Below are 15,617 nucleotides of genomic sequence, written 5' to 3'. Positions count from 1 at the left end.
ATCTGGAAAAGCACCATCCATGCTGAAAGGGATATACAGATTTTAAAGCAACACATGCTCCCATCAAGGTGACGTCTTTTTTAGGGAAGGCTTTATGTATTTTAGCAAGACAATGGTGAACAGCATACTGGATCAATTACAACCACATGGCCTGCCTGCAGTCCCCACCTTTCACCAGCTGAAAACATTTGGATACAGGACTGTTGAGCAGCTTATATCAGACAAGAATGGGACAACAATCCTCTCACAAACGTTCAGCAGCTGCTCTCCTCTGTTCCCAGATGTTTACAGATCGTTGTTAAAAGAAGATGGGATGCTAAACGGTGGTAAACATGATCCTGTCCCAGATTTTTTTTTTTAATGTGTTGCTGCCATCAATTTCAGAATGACCTTTATTTATTCATTTTTTTAATGTAAGATTTTCTCAATTTAAACGATATGTTTTCTATGTTCTACAGTGATTAAATTAGAGGCTTATGAGATTTGCAAGTCATTGCATTCTGTTTTTATTTACATTTTACACAGCATCCCAACTTTTTTGGGAACTGCGATTTATCTCCAGGGAGATAAAAGCATCCAGTGTAATTAAAAACTAAATAGAAGTAACGAGGCTTGCACATGGCTATCGGGATCAGCAGTTTCTTGTTAGTTTTTCCCCGGTGACTGCATGGTTAAGTTTAGCAGGACATCCACGAAATGCATAGGAGTCAGGTTCATTGGTTGCTATAAAAAACACAACCAGTGTGTTTTTGTGAAGTCAAAGATGATGAATGCCTTGCAAAAGCCATCCAAAGGGGATTAGCACCCTCCGAGAGCTGCAGGTGGACTTGCTGGGAAGAATGTTACAGGCACGGCTTCATCTTTCAGGTTCTGCATGCTTAAAATATCAAAAAAGGAATGAAACAATGGTGTTCCTTTTTTTTCTGTTTTCACCTGGATGTAACCCTTTCGGGCCAAAACCCAGATCTCTGCTTTATGCGTTGGTAGTGGGAGTGTACCAAGAAGTCACTCTATATCCAGTCAGCGTTTATGGATACATTCTCAGCTTACACGGGCGAAGGGCTTTCCTTAAAGTAGCTATGTAAAAAAATCCAGCCAAGGGTAATTACCATGTCACAGGGCTGTAAATTCTGTCATCATTTTAGCACAGATATGTAAAAACTGTTGCACACATACGTAGCGAAACGTTGACACCAGATCCTCCCCGTGCGATTGATAGATCTCTGTTATCACGCTGGAGCTATGGAGCTACAGCAGGAAACTTTACCTCCACCTGCTTATGAAAATTGGATGCGCTGAAGGTTTAAAATGGCTTTAGAAGCAGTAGGGGATATAAAGAAGCACCACCGGTGGAGTTTGAGTGAGCCAGTCTGTCTAGTACACAACTCAAAGAGGACAACGAAGTCTAGGTGTATTTTTAGCCCGAGGAGAGTCCGTCTTCAAGAGCTGAGCCAGCAGGAGCACCAGGAAACCTTTCACCATCCTGCTCTCATCTCTCTCTGCCCTGTTTTTCTCACTTTCATTCATTTTTTTTTTCTGTCAATTAACTGGCTTGTCTTTACTCCTAAGTCATTTTTTCCTGTGATCCACACATGTTCACACCCAGGGCTTTTGTTATATCACTGTGTTCCTTCCGCAGCGTCCGCGAGAGCAGAGCACTGCTGATCTCAGGCTGGATGTCAGGGTGAATCAGGCCCACATGCAGGGTTTGGGCCTCAGCCAAAATTTATCCTCTTTAAAAACGCTGCACTGCCCCACCCTCTCTCTTCCTACTCCCCACCATTCCTGTGGTGAGCCACATGGGAAACTGCAGGCTCCAATCTATTGACAGTTTTAAGCTGGCTGAGTTTGCAAGAGAGGAGGTTATTTGGCTCAAAGCAGATCGCAAAGCTTGATCGCTTGCAATTATCAGCTTTTTTTTGTTCCTCCCCCTCCTTTGTTTTTCTTATGCAAGACGTGTAATTGTGTTATTTGCATCTCCTTTTGTTTGTGCAGTCCTTGTGGTCTAGGTGCTGTGGCATGTTCTGAGGCAAACTTTCATTGACCTCCCCTCCTCAGCTATCAGTGCTGCAGAGCGTTGCTCCGTGCTTCACTGCCCTGGGCCTGCAACAACACGACATGAATGTCAAACAGCCTAAAAAGTTAACTTCCCTTTTACTGACTAATGCGCAGCACCTTTCAGTATTTCCTTTTTATGTCTGCAAATACAGTAACCGCTGCGTTTGTCTCTCACTCAGATTAATACGTTTCGCTGTCACTTTCTCGGCATCACTTCAAGTGGAACGATTCCTCAGAGCACTGGCGGCGCAGCAGCTGCAGTGTTGGAAATGTCACTCACCTAGTGGGCGTGGGCAAAGCAGTTCTTTTACAAAGTCCAAATGAGATGTGATGTAGCCTAGATACCCAGCAGAGTCTAAATTTAGGTTGGCTTATTGTTTGTAGACCAAAGGAAACATCAGACGCCGCTCACGTGAACATCTGTCATTTTTTTCCCCGCATGTTCTGTGTTACACTGCGACACAGATGTCATGTGTGCCTGAGCGATACTTTTTTATTCTGTCAGCGACGCAAAACGAGCTAGAAACTTTCCCCTTCTCTTTTTGTGCACTCACTCGTTTCCAGCAATTGTTCTATTTCTAATTCCAGATTTAGCTAGAAGGCCGTTAATGTTGTCTGCCATCAACAAAGCAGTTGAAGAAAATGTCACGAAACCTGCCCCGGTAGTTTTTTGCATAATCTTGTGCAGTCTGACCTAAGAAATTATTTTGCAATTATACGTCAATAGATGGTGTAAGGGGAAGCAAACGAGATGAATTTGCAAATAGATGGAAGTACATACCTGAATTTCATGCTAATGTAATGACCTGACTTTCCTTTGATGTATTATTAAGATTCTTTGAACGAATAGTGTGACAGTTACAGCTACATATGTCAACGGGGGATCTTTCTGAGGTGTCGGGAGGCAAATTTTGTGATCTTTGGACTAGCCATGATTTTGGAAAGGACCAAGAGACCAAGAGAGGAGATGTTTCACTGTGTGACAGACTTCAGGCCAGGGTGAGCCTGATGCTGTCGAAAGCAAGGCAGGAAGTCTACGTTGTGACCGCCAAATTACACTTCCCAAGTGTACCATATTCAGATACAGAATATGTAGATTTACAATTACTTGTAAAAAAAAAACCAAAACAAAACATGGAAACATATTCAATTATTTTATGTAACCAAGTATTCAGTTATTAGGCTTAAAGCAGCGATGTCACACTGATTTCTTTTTTTGTTGTAGCCGATGTACAGCGCACTTGGAGAGAAGTTTAATCACACATTAATTCCCTGAGATATTTTTTATATTAATATATAAAAAAAAGTTTAGTTATACATCTCACTGTTTCTACATGATGAAGAAATAATACATTTTTATAGTGGATAGTGGCAAAACGGGACCTTTCTTTCATTTAATGGTTTATTGATTACTTGATGGCTTTGGTGTAGTGAATGGTCATGGAGGAGGTCTTTATCAGTAGGAAAAGCTGTAAAACTTGTGGAAATACAGCTAAAAGCCTCAAATTTATTTCACATTTTCTTTGCGCGTTCTCTTTGGCGGGCTGATTCTGCCCCCTTAGCCTTATGCTTGACATCCCTTAAAGAAAAAGAAGACAGATTATCTTTGCTGTTGAAGAAAACCTTCATTATCTTTACAAGGACACAATATATTTATTTCCTATTGGGCAAAGGTGTTGTTGCTCTTCTTTTTTTTGCTCATCGATGTTGCATTGCAGCTTAAAAAATAATTTGAAAGTTATTTACCAGGAATTGAGATTTCTGCAGAAGATGACATTAAGTTGCGTTATTTGAAATAGTGAGTTCAGTACTTTTTGAGTTTAAGAGGAAAGTTGCAGTGTAGCTTTGTCTGCTTCTGTTACTGTTTTTGATTATGGTTGCTCATTGCTGTGCTGAGGTGCAGCTCTAAATCAGTACTGAGTACTGTGAAGTGTAAAAATGTGACTAAGCTTGAAAGTTCACATTATTCAAAATCCTCTGGGTTTTTTTTTTTCCCAGTAGACCACAGAAAAACCCCTGCAACCACTTGTCTGTAGGGACTCTTGCCCACGCTCGATGATAAGTCTCTAGTGACACATGCATGCAAGTCAGACATTCAGTGTGGCAGCTAAAGGCTAGAGAGAATAGCTCACCTCCTCCTCGGTTTGTCCATCTCTTTGACTTTTAAAAATAACGATTCTGCAGGGCTTTGAAACATATGGTGCACTTACACACACACACACTCACTTATATGCACTGAAAACAGAACTTATTCACGCTGCTCATCACAGAGCGTTGGTGTGGACACACATCTCTGAATAGGAAGCTGACTAAGCAGCAGCAGCAGTCGCGTTATCTCTTATGGTCTCAGCACACGGTAACAGCAGCCTGCCAGGCCGATACTCAAGCAGCTACTATAGAAAAAGCCCTCAAGTTAAAAACAAAAAAACATATTTAGAGTCACAATATGGTCAGCTGATTTTTCTGCACTTTTTTATTGGGCAGCTTCACATTCAGCTTGTAGCCATGATTCTATACTGCTGACTGACATCCTGGTGGGTTGTAGTTTTGGTCATTCTAAATGATGAAGCTGCCACATCTTGTTCCATATTGACTTCCTTGCTCGAGTTCTTGTCTTTGTTGCTTTTTTTCTGATGTTTCCATTATTTGTGTATACACTAGAAGCCATTGTCAGCCTTCCTCATCCCTGCTAAGCTCTGATGAGTTATGCTCCCTGCTGACTTTGCTGCAAGACTCTCATCCCTGCCAGTCCATCAGTGACTGACAGCTCAGTTGATGCGATGCTGCGGCTCCTTTGATGCGAGCCGGGGAACAGCTGGTGTAACAGTTTTGCATAGACGATGGTAATTGTGAAATTTTGTTTGGTCGCGGTAAGAGGAAGCACCATGTTTTTGTAACTATACTGGCGTTAAAAAAGTGGCCCAGTGCTTCCATTTAAAGCCTCTCCAGCTCCCGTGAATATCACATGGCCTTTCAGAAGCTTTTAAGCCTCTCCCCTAATTGCTTCCTAAATGTCATTTTTCATAGAGGTGGCACGTTGATGTGGCTGCAGGCTGAGATAAGACATCACTGCGTTATTAGGAAATGTGTTTGTGCCTAGCAGGTTTCCTCTGCCCTTGGCACAGGTTTAAATAGTCACTAACGCGCTGCCGGTGCTGCCCTACTTTGGGGTATAGAGCTACCACAATGAAAGCTTTTGATGAAATTGGGAAGTTGGGAGAGTGGAGGAAAAATGAGTGTGTGCAAAAGTGTTTGTGTGCGCGAGCGTCTCAGCTGGACTGAGCATTAGCTCTGTTTACAATCAACATCTGGCTTGGTTAAAAGGGTCAGTGCGGACACTCCGATCAGCTCCCATTAATGTTAATGGCAACACTCCTGTGAGGATTAGTGCTCCTCAGGTTTATACGGGTGTAGTATTAACATGAGAATACACAATTATAAGTGGCTTCTGGCACTTGGATGGAGTTGATTGTTTTCCAGTGAAATGATCTGGCCCACTTTGCAGACCTCGCTAACCCTCCTCTTCATCCCCTTTCCTTCTGTCCTTGTCTTGCCGGAGGGGACAAAGAGCTGCTTTTTTTCTGGTGCTATGACCTACTTCAGCCCAGGAAAAGACAGAACCCGAACGAGCTGATTAATAAAAGGAGAAAATTGCCCATCTTTTTTTTATTTTATTTTGCATAGCAAGCTTTGCAAAGTAACATTAAAAACTGAGAATCATTTTCAGCTTGAGATTGTAGTTTATTAAGAAATGTCCTCTTATCTACTTACACGCTTTCTCTGGAGATTTCTCAATTTCTATGATATGATATTATGCATGATGCATGAAGATTAAAGTACGTCAGTTCTTAAGCCAGATTTGTATTTGCAGTTTTATTCGCTTCATTTGAACTATAACAAAGAAAATAGCTGGTATTTGTGTTTTATAGTTACTGTTGTATCAGAAACTGAAGCCATATAACTCACTGGTCTATACTGTAGTTTGTATTTTTACATTTATCTAAAGAAGGAACAGTTAAATCTTAACAGTAAAGTGCAGTTTTGCATGCACACATGCATATATTGTATATATAGAATTGGGTCAGGGATAATGCACAAAATCTACAGACAGTGTGGCACTTCTGCTTCTCTCTAGATCGGTAACCTGTAGTTTGCCCTCAATTACTCCCTAAATCAGTAGATTCAGCGGCTAACAGCAAACACTAGCATTCTCTGTTTGGTGGTAGGGCTGAAAAAGGTTTGGGTTAATGGGGAAACGTCATCACAGCAGAGACTTCTTTGTAGTCCAGTGCAGACTTCCTGTTATAATTATAAAACCTCAGCATGGCTTTATGCAGATATTCAGGAAGCGCTTCTTTTGCTCGTGGCTCTGCAGTGTATTTTTGCTCTTACTTTCAGTGGAGAGTCATCCATTCAGTATAACAGTGAAAATGATTGTCTCTTTTAGTAGACGACCCCACCCTGCTCTCCCGCATGGTACTGCTGAAGTAATTTCAAGCGGCTTTCACTTCATTCACATGCACACAGTCTCTCAAAACAACCAGACTGGGCATCGGTTAAACCCCAAACTGCCTCAGCCTTTCTTTAAAAACCTTTGAGTTACCGGGGGTTTTGAGCGAGAATAGGATGGAAGTGAGAAAAAGCAAGAGGGGTTTTTTATTATGATTTTAGTTTTAGTTTATGCTATTTGTATATGTACAGCACTTTGTGAACCCTGGTTTTATGTTAAAGTTCTCTATAAATAAAGGTTGTATAGTATGGTAAGAGGACATGTTGTATCTTTTCCCTGGTTTTGTTTCAATTGCAGATACTCTCCTCGTTAGTCCCATGTATATTATTTGAACATTAAAATTGCTGCTTTCATTACCTTCCTCTTCCCTTTAAATGTGATAATTCCATTTAGTTGATAACAGGAGAGCAAGAGAGCAACAAAAACAGCAGAAGCCAAGTAAACCAAGCAGCAGCCGACATGTAAATAAGCGGCAGAGAGAAGAAGAAGCGGAACTATTAATAACAACAAATGTCTCAGTGTGATATTAATAATAACGATAGTACTGAAATGTGAATTGTGACTTTTTTTAAAAGCATCTCAGCGATCTCTGTCACGTTCCCGCCGTGCAGAGTGAAAAGAAAATATAAAAAATAATAACTAATAGTTAAGATCCAAAATCTAATGTCCACTTTTTTGCTGCTTTCACTGTGACTGTTGTGAGGCAAGAGGACAAATGTGTAATCGTGTAAAAGCAAAGCTGAAATAATATCACTAATGGACTTGCTTTCTTGGATGAAAAGCTCCCAGAGATCTTACCAAGGAGCCACCTGGATATAAATGCTATAAATATGTTATAAAAGTTAAGATATGGCACAGTTTTTGTGTCGGTTGGGTTTTATTGGATGAACTTGCAGTGGCGGAGGCGTCGGGACGCTGGTTTGACACTTTGAAGTGGTACTTCCTCCGTGGAACTTGACAGAGATGAGGTGTCATAGTAGTTCAGCAGTTAGCATGATGTGGTTCAACCTTTCTCAGAACAAACATGTGATCAGTGTTAGAAGTGGGGTTTTTTTTTGTTTGTTTTTTTAAATCAAATAGCTGACCTAACTTTTCCTCTGCATGTAACACAAAAAGAGAATCATTATGAGCTTTGAAGTTTATTTGGTGAATAGTTATCAATTTGATACCCAGCAGGATCAAAGTTTGCATTTATTTTTATTAGTAACTGGTGGAGTGAGTTTAATATTGGCTCTTCTATTAGCTTTTTTTTTTTTTCTTTTTTGGTCATTAAATCCTGGGAAATATTACCTCCTCCTGTGTTAAATGCTTTAATTTGCTCAGCAAACATTCAGTGTCTTTGAAGCTCTGCTGTTAGTTGCTGGGGAGGTTTGTGTATAGTGGGTTTGTCATAGTGTTTTGCAGAAAATTAGCTGCCCGCTGGGGCAGAAAATGGTGAAATGAGAGCAGAGAGATTGAACCAAAACAGTGAAGTTATGCCCTGGGGTTCTGCTTTTTATGAAATTTCCACCATGCAAATTGCAACATGAGATCATCCTGTCTGGTGGTAATTTTGGCACTTATGACTGTTAAAAAGAGGCCAAAACCTCCCACAAGGCTTTATAGAGCTGAAGGAACCGGAAGAGTCTTAGTCATTTTGTCCATTGTTAAAATAAACAAAGTGATAGCCTTGCAGGATTAGACTTAAAGGCACTAAAAAGGTTGATTCTTTTTAAAAAGCAATCTAAAGATAAACTGTAAAAGATGTCTGTTTACTTGTTTTTGCATTTGTCATTTAGATGTAGAAAGAAAATACTGGGCACAAGGCAGAAACACAACTAGAACTACATCTAATGATAAATTCCTTAGTCATCATTAGATTATTTAATGTTATTGCTATGTTAATATTAAAATACTTGATGTTGATCTTCTCCTGCTTTTTGTTATGTTTTGTGTGTGCTCGCTTTGCATGCATCGATGTCCTCTCTCACACTGGAGTGCATGTTGCTGTGTAAGCAGCTGCATTCTGTCTGCATAAAATAGCATCTGTAGCACTTAATTGATCTTAGAGTTACTGTGTAGTAAAATATGAAACTGCATTGATTCTAATGGTCTGCAGGAGGTGACAGGTGAGTTTGCCAAAAGAAAATGACTTGCATGTGAGAATGAGAAAATTACAGTACTGTTAATTGTTATATGACCTCATTAAAACACTTTCTTAATAAGTTTGTGGTCTCAGTTGCTTGTTTGAAGTCTAATTTGCCGCTACAATATATTCCGCTGATACCACCAGTAAAAGTAAAGTAGATAATAAAAGGTATTCTTCAGGGCTGCGGTGCCCTTTGCTTTCACAGTCAAATTCAGCTCTCACTCAGCACACCTGATGATGATGATCTGTCAAGATTGGTGACCTATCCAGGGTGTACCCTGCCTGCAGCAGCTAGGACATTGTAAGGTTTGGTTTTGGTGGTCATACACTCTGTGGTCATTAACAAGAAAGTTTTATTTTGAGCGTTACTCTGAGAACATTCAGATCAAAGAAATGACATCATATTTCTTTTTCTATAGAGTACAAGTGCATACATGTTAGAGCAGATGTACAAGTGCAGAACTTGCTGGGTGGTCTGTAACGCATGACTATTGCTTTGACCATCGTGGTCATCCATCATCTGCTTCGTGTCTCCTCTCCCACAGGTCAGGGTCAGCAGGAAAGTATTTATAGTGTGCCTAGATGCCTCAGTGTGTCTCCGCGGTATGTGTAGTCAGCCATGCTGAAAGGCACCTGCGTTCAGTGTCGCCGTCCACTGTTGCACCCGTGTGTGCGTTAGTTTCCTGCGTGATTCAATTTTGTGCTCACGTAGCCGTCGAAGCGCTGCAAATGAACGCAGGCACAGGCCTTCTGCTATCTAACACGAGCCCGGAGGGCTGTACCGCGCATGTTTTTTCTTCCTCTTCTGGTACAAGCAAAGAGAAGGATTCATCATTTCATGTGATGGTGTGTCAGGTTGTGTCACATTGAAAGGCTAGTCCTGTCTGAACGGCACATGAAAGGCTTCATGTCACCACATGAGTCTCAGAACAGCAGAATACTAAGACTGTTCCACACATTTTATTGCATTTTGAAGCTTTGCTGTTTTTTTCCTCCCTCAAAGCAGATCTTAATCCAAAAGTCTGACTTTTTACCTTTTCTTTCTTGCCTTCAGTCCCTACTTTTCTGTCCTATCGCACTGTCTCGTTAAGCTGGCATGCACCTCGCATTTTTCTCCGCCTCTCCTTCTTTTTCTCTCACATGGAAGACGAGCTGTGGCACGCAAGAAATTTGTATCAGCCGGCGTGCACCTTGCACAACGACAGATGCACAGTAAAGAAATGAAAAGAATGAGGATAGAAAGATGTAGAAAGGTCAGAGAACATGGGTAAACTCGCTGCACAGCCAGAATCTTGCCGCTTAAATTTTCCTTGTAGTTTCACTTTGGTGTCAGCTCATATCTCAGTAAATGTCTTGGCATTTATGAACCTAGCAGATAAAGACTTTTCTGTATACCAGCCCTGAGAAGGGAAGGGGGGGAAAAAGCTTGAGCTTGGCACTTGCACGTAGCTCAACATCATCCCCTGCAGGCTGATAAATGTACTGCGCTGTTGCGTTGAAATGAACTGCTACCAGCTGGGTTAAATAAACAGGAGTAGATGTGTTGAATAGTGAACAGCATTGATTCATTCCAAGCAGCGGTCAGCACTTATAGAAGCTCATGCAGTGAGTGCAGGGTCAAACAGACAGGACATCCTGTCAGGGATAATGGAGACTTGCCTTTGTTGACATTCAGGAGCGCGAGTCTTCCTGTTTGTCTAATTGGATTCTGTTCATATTTTATGTGTTTTATGTTGAGTTTGACTGTGAAAAGTAGTGATTTACGTGCTGTCGACATAGTTGAGTCTTGAAATTGTTTCCTTCTCAAACCCTCCCTAACCTCTCCCTTCATTCCTCATTTTCCTGTCTTTTTCATCTCTTCTTCTTTCCACTCGAGTTTTCCTAGTCCCCCTTTTATCTTTCTCTTTCCTATAATGAGCCCATGTGAAACTGTCTTCGTGTAATTAAAATGCACACCATTCATCTGGGAGGAAGGGAGTCTCCTTAATCTGCGTCAACCCACATTTTAGCCTCTGAGGATTGCCTGCTGCATGCCACACTCGCACACACTTCCCAGTTTCACTCCTCTCTCTCGACACTCCTACCACCATTCCTCATTGTTTGAGCCCAGCCGTGCTCTGCCGTGTCACATTCAGTGTCGTGCACGCAGAAACCGACTGAATGCTGGTGTTTTTCTGTGTTCATTAGCTGCAAATTAAGAGGGATGACTGAGTTTAATTGATGTATTCAGGCTGTTAGCTCTACGTGCAGCCTGTTTTTTCTCCAGGTGCTGAAAAGCAGATTTGTCCCCCTTATAAAACCTCCTCCTTCCCAAGAACTCCGGGGAATTAACCTGCGCTCACTAACAAAATACAAAAACAAGCTCACCTTCACCTTTCAGTAGAAGACATGAAACCATGTTTCAGTAGATATTTAGCACGTGTATGTGTTCTTTATTTTATTCCTCTTTTCATTTTTGGCCTTTGGAGACCTTGTATGTGTTTTGCACTGGAGTCTGTGTCACGGTATGTTCTCTTGGCAGAGGAAGCTGACACACCTCAGTGTGCTTGTGTAGTTTGTGGATGGGTCAGAGCACGTCTAACATGCTGCATTTACTAAACAAACACAGCCCTAAAACTTAGCTAAATTATATTCTGTTCATTAGGACTGCGCGCTAATGACATTGCCGTGGGAAATGAGCTGTTGATTTCAATTAGCGTGCCTTATTTTGGTAAAGCCTCTCTCTTGTATTTGAAGTCAGTATTCTGGTGTAAGGCAGTGCCAAACAGAGTATGCGTATCTGTAGCCTGGAGGTTCATGTTTTAGCAGTAACTGTATTTTAGAGAAGCAGATTCTTTATTACCAGGGTTAAATCTAGTTCAGCTTGAGAGCTAAGTTGATTAACATCTCTTGTGTAAACCATCTGGACTAACATGTGTTCACTGAAGTCTCCACCAGCTGTAGTAAAACTTTGTTCTGACATCAGTAACAGATATGAGCCCTGCAGATATTTGTACCATTTATTTATGCAGTATTTCAAAAAAGTATCTGATGAAACCTAAATTATGTTCTGCTGTGATTTGCGTTAGTTCTGATTTATTCTCATCAGATTTTTTTTAGGTTGTTCTTCTGAATGCTTTACATAGTTATGTGGTGTGGTGTAGTGTGGCTCAAATTAGGGTAAAAAATGTTGGACTAAAGTAAAGCGCTGTTCATAAATGATGTTTTGTAAGCTAAATGTACATGGAAAAATTCATTATTCATCACAATGCAAAAACAAAAGTTGTTCTGTGTATAAAAGATGGGACCCAACTTCAGCAGGGGCGAGCCCTGTGGTTGCCAAAAACTCAGATAAAAAATGGTTGTATGGCGCTCCACAATGGGAATCTTAAAGTAAAAATCCCATTCATATTCTCCATAGGGATTTTGATTATGAGCCATAATGCTGTAGGCATTGAGAGTAGACTTTCAACGAGCTGTGACGCTAAAATGATGGTATGATATCAACCTTGTTTTAATAAAATCCTGTGTTATTCACGATGTCATGGAAAAGAAATTATTCTTCCCACAATCCTCAAAGACTGATGGATGGAGACCGTTGTTACTATGGAAGCGTTTAAACCACAAAATGTCAGGTCACTTGAAAACCCATGAGTAGTTACTTCACTGTTAAAAGTGAACAATCTTATACCTTTGGCTTTTCCATGTTCTGTTTTTTTGTGATGCAGATCAAATCTTTGTGTGTAGCTGCTTGGCTTGGTTCGGTTCAAGGCTTTAAACTCTTTATATAAGGATCTGATGAAATGGCAGTGGAGAAAGTGGATGGGAGGTTCACTTCCGAAACCGGACCTCTTAAAAAAAAAAAAAAAAAAAAAAAAAAAAAATAGGTCCTTTGGGAAATTATCCTACTGCTGTTTTTTATTTTAAAAACTTCCACGTGAATTTATGCTTAAAATCGCTGGTTTCAGATTTGATTGAATACAGCGTGGCGGAAATTATGGCTCTCTGAGGATGAAGCCAGCTATGAGCCTACCTGGTGATTGAAAAGTCACGACCGCACATAAAAGTGCAGTGTCCCTCGCTTTTTAAGTCAGGTCCACCCCTCACGTGTGAGGGTTTTAAAACACCAAGATGGTGACAGCCACTAAACACTGGGTGACGTAATTGTGGTGGTATTTTGTAGACTGTGGTGTGGAGAAAGATGTGCTTTTGTGATCTTGTATACAGATACGAAGCACAAAACTCCATGTAGATCGCCACAGATCAAAGCTCCCAGTATAAAATCTGACCCTCTGATCTGATTGGATTTCCTTGATCTTGAGATACATTGTAACGGTCCAATCAGAAGAGAGATAGTGATGGTCGCTTTACCAGTTATGTTTCTGGCCTAATTGCTGCTGCAGGTCCCAAAAGGAGAAGTAGATTTACAAAACGCACTGTTGCATAGGGCCTTCAGCAACCAGAGGATTTTGAAAACACACTACACTTTTCAGGAAATGGAACCAGCTGCTCTCTGATTGGACACTTTAAGCCCATACAGAAAACAATTTTGTGTAGATTTGTTTTACAAATTTTCAGATGTTTAATTACAACTACAAACTTTAGACCTATCTATGAGCATCACATTACATGATCAAACTCTCACTGCTTGCTAAATCCAAAGGATCTAGTGGACTGTGTCCTAAAAGTGCATCTCTGCCGCAGTTTCCTTGCGTGTTGTGCGTTATGTCACACTGTTAAAATCAGCTCTGGTGTAAGAAAAGTTGTAAGGAAGAAGTGTCAACTTCATTTAAGCAAGCAAGCTCACAGTCCTCCTGACTTTGCCTTCTTGTGGACCAGAAGGCGAGCCGCACTGTTGAGTGTTAGGTACACCTGTGTGTGTGCTGGCCCTGCCGCTGCTTCTAGCCATCTTTCAATGGAAGGTTTTATCACACACCATACTTGGTATTTACTTTAAAGTGACAGATGTGTTGTTTCTGCCTCTTTGCTTTTATGGGTGTGCTTGTTTGCCGCTACCAAGTAAGAGATGAAGGTGCACTCAGAGCTGGCTGCAGTAGTGTAAACAGTGTGCTGCTGTGTCCATAATGAAACTCTGTGGAATGTATCCGGCTTCTGTGTCCAGAGAGGAGACTCTGCTGTGAAACCCTGTCAACTGGCATTTTAACCACGTTAATCGTGTTTATCACGGTAGCGCTAAGGTGCTCCAAGTGGATCTGGTATTGCTCTGGCTCAGTTTCTGCTGTGTCTCCTCTCTGTCTGGGAAACCTTGCAGACCGAATTACCACTGTACTCATGGTACTTCGTGGTACTTCGGTATACCCAGCATGAGTTAGTCTCCACCTAAACTGTGGCAAGAAAACACACTTGTATATTTACGATTATAATTAAAGGACTAAATATAATGCAACATGCAGCATTAAAAAGTAGTCATGAGTCATGAGTAACCTGAGCAGAGCTTACGCTACCAGTGTGAAGGAGGGGCTGATTACAGCCCCTTATATACCTTTGTGATACCACTCCCATAGTTGGGCATGTCTGTGTTGATAAGAGCTCCGATTGCTTTCAACTTTCCTCAGTTCACCACATTGTGCACTCCTTCAGTTGCTCAGACCCTGGACACTTTTTCAGAGGATTGTCGTGATCTGTGTGAGTAGTGTTTCTACTTACTTAAGCTTTCTTACTTAAGCTTTCAGGCAGCTAGTTGGAGCTGGCATAGCAATGAAGGGGTGAACCTTACCCCCCGGCATTATTTTTAACCCCTCCTTCCCCTCTCTCCGTGATCCTCTCCCCCTCCTCGTCTCTCGTTCTGCTGCACTGATGGTAGAGTTAAGAAAGGCAGTTCCTGCCTGGCAAACGTTGTGTTTAGGTTGCCCTCTTCCTCCTCTGATTCTTTTCGTCTCTGCATTTGTGCCTCTTCACTTCCTTGCGTGTACTGTCTTTGCCTTTCTCAGAGGTATGTCTCATGTGCTGGTTACTTTAGCTATGGGTTTGACTGCTGACCCAGTGTTTAATTTTAGGAAGTGGTTAAGCTTGCTAACCTATGTTGAATACTCCCTAGCTATATGTCAGACTTTGTCGTAGAAGGTTAGAGAGTGCTGTGCGCTTTTTAAATATTTTTTAGTCAGTGCTTTAGCGATACAGAATGAGACTTAATGCTGATCATTACAGTTTTGGTTATATACTTTAACTTTATTAGTTTTACTGCTTTAGATTGGCAGCAGTTGTGCCTTTACCTGTAACCCACTGGTATCCTGACAGTGTGTTTAAACTGTAATTATTTCGAGTTGCTTTATTCATAAAACACATCTTATTGGATCAAGTTTGTTCTTCAATTTAGGGTCTTATTTTTTAGGACTTGTGAAATTCTGCAAGAGAAACTAAACCCTGCTCTGGTGGGTGAGTATGCTAAAATAAGCCTGAGTATTCAGTAATACAGCCTGTGCTCTTCATTAAATCCCCTTTAATGTTATATGTCCTTCTACCTACTTGCTGGGACTGCTTAATTAGTAGTTGTTTTCTTGGCCTGCATTCCTCTGGGGGACCTGTCTGCGTTTAGATGGTAAATATGTCCGTGTGTATACCTGTGTGCAGATTTGACAGCAACCCTTTAAACCATTTCACAATTGCAGGCAGGAGAGGGTCAATAAGTAACGACAGGAGTGGTCATGACTGCCTGCATGATTCAACTTTTACAACTCCACTCCCTCTGATGTCAGCGCTCTTGGGGGTTTTGACAGGTTGCGAAAGAAGCAGTAATTACTTGGTGTTCGTGTATGCAAGCAGCATATCATGAGTCGAATATTATTCACTAGAAGTTCATTGAAAGTACTGACTTTTCAGAAGTGCACCAACATGTCCGCTCAACATCGGTATAGGCCTTGTTTTATGCTTTTGGACTTTTAGCAGATTGGAGTGTTGGATAGATGGCGGTCGCTGACTCCC

At 41.2% G+C, this 15,617-nt stretch overlaps 1 protein-coding gene across 4 annotated transcripts in view; it reads left to right on the top strand.

Moving 5' to 3' along the window:
• LOC102296539 (paxillin) overlaps nt 1-15,617 on the top strand; it is a 31,178-nt gene that overhangs the window by 1,556 nt on the left and 14,005 nt on the right. The window contains exon 1 of one of the 4 annotated variants that reach the window (XM_042219396.1): nt 9,004-14,321. The exons of 2 other annotated variants lie outside the window; for them this stretch is intronic. In XM_042219396.1, the coding sequence (XP_042075330.1) occupies nt 14,207-14,321 (115 nt within the window). In that variant the 5' untranslated portion in view covers nt 9,004-14,206. One more of the 4 variants, XM_042219395.1, reaches the window with a different exon arrangement.

The sequence above is a fragment of the Haplochromis burtoni genome, unplaced genomic scaffold (genome assembly GCF_018398535.1).
Source record: "Haplochromis burtoni strain Fernald_Lab_line unplaced genomic scaffold, NCSU_Asbu1 Contig_32, whole genome shotgun sequence".
NCBI classification, from domain to species: domain Eukaryota; kingdom Metazoa; phylum Chordata; class Actinopteri; order Cichliformes; family Cichlidae; genus Haplochromis; species Haplochromis burtoni.
The sequence above is the reverse complement of the archived record's forward strand: the minus strand, read 5'-3'. Positions and strand labels throughout refer to the sequence as shown.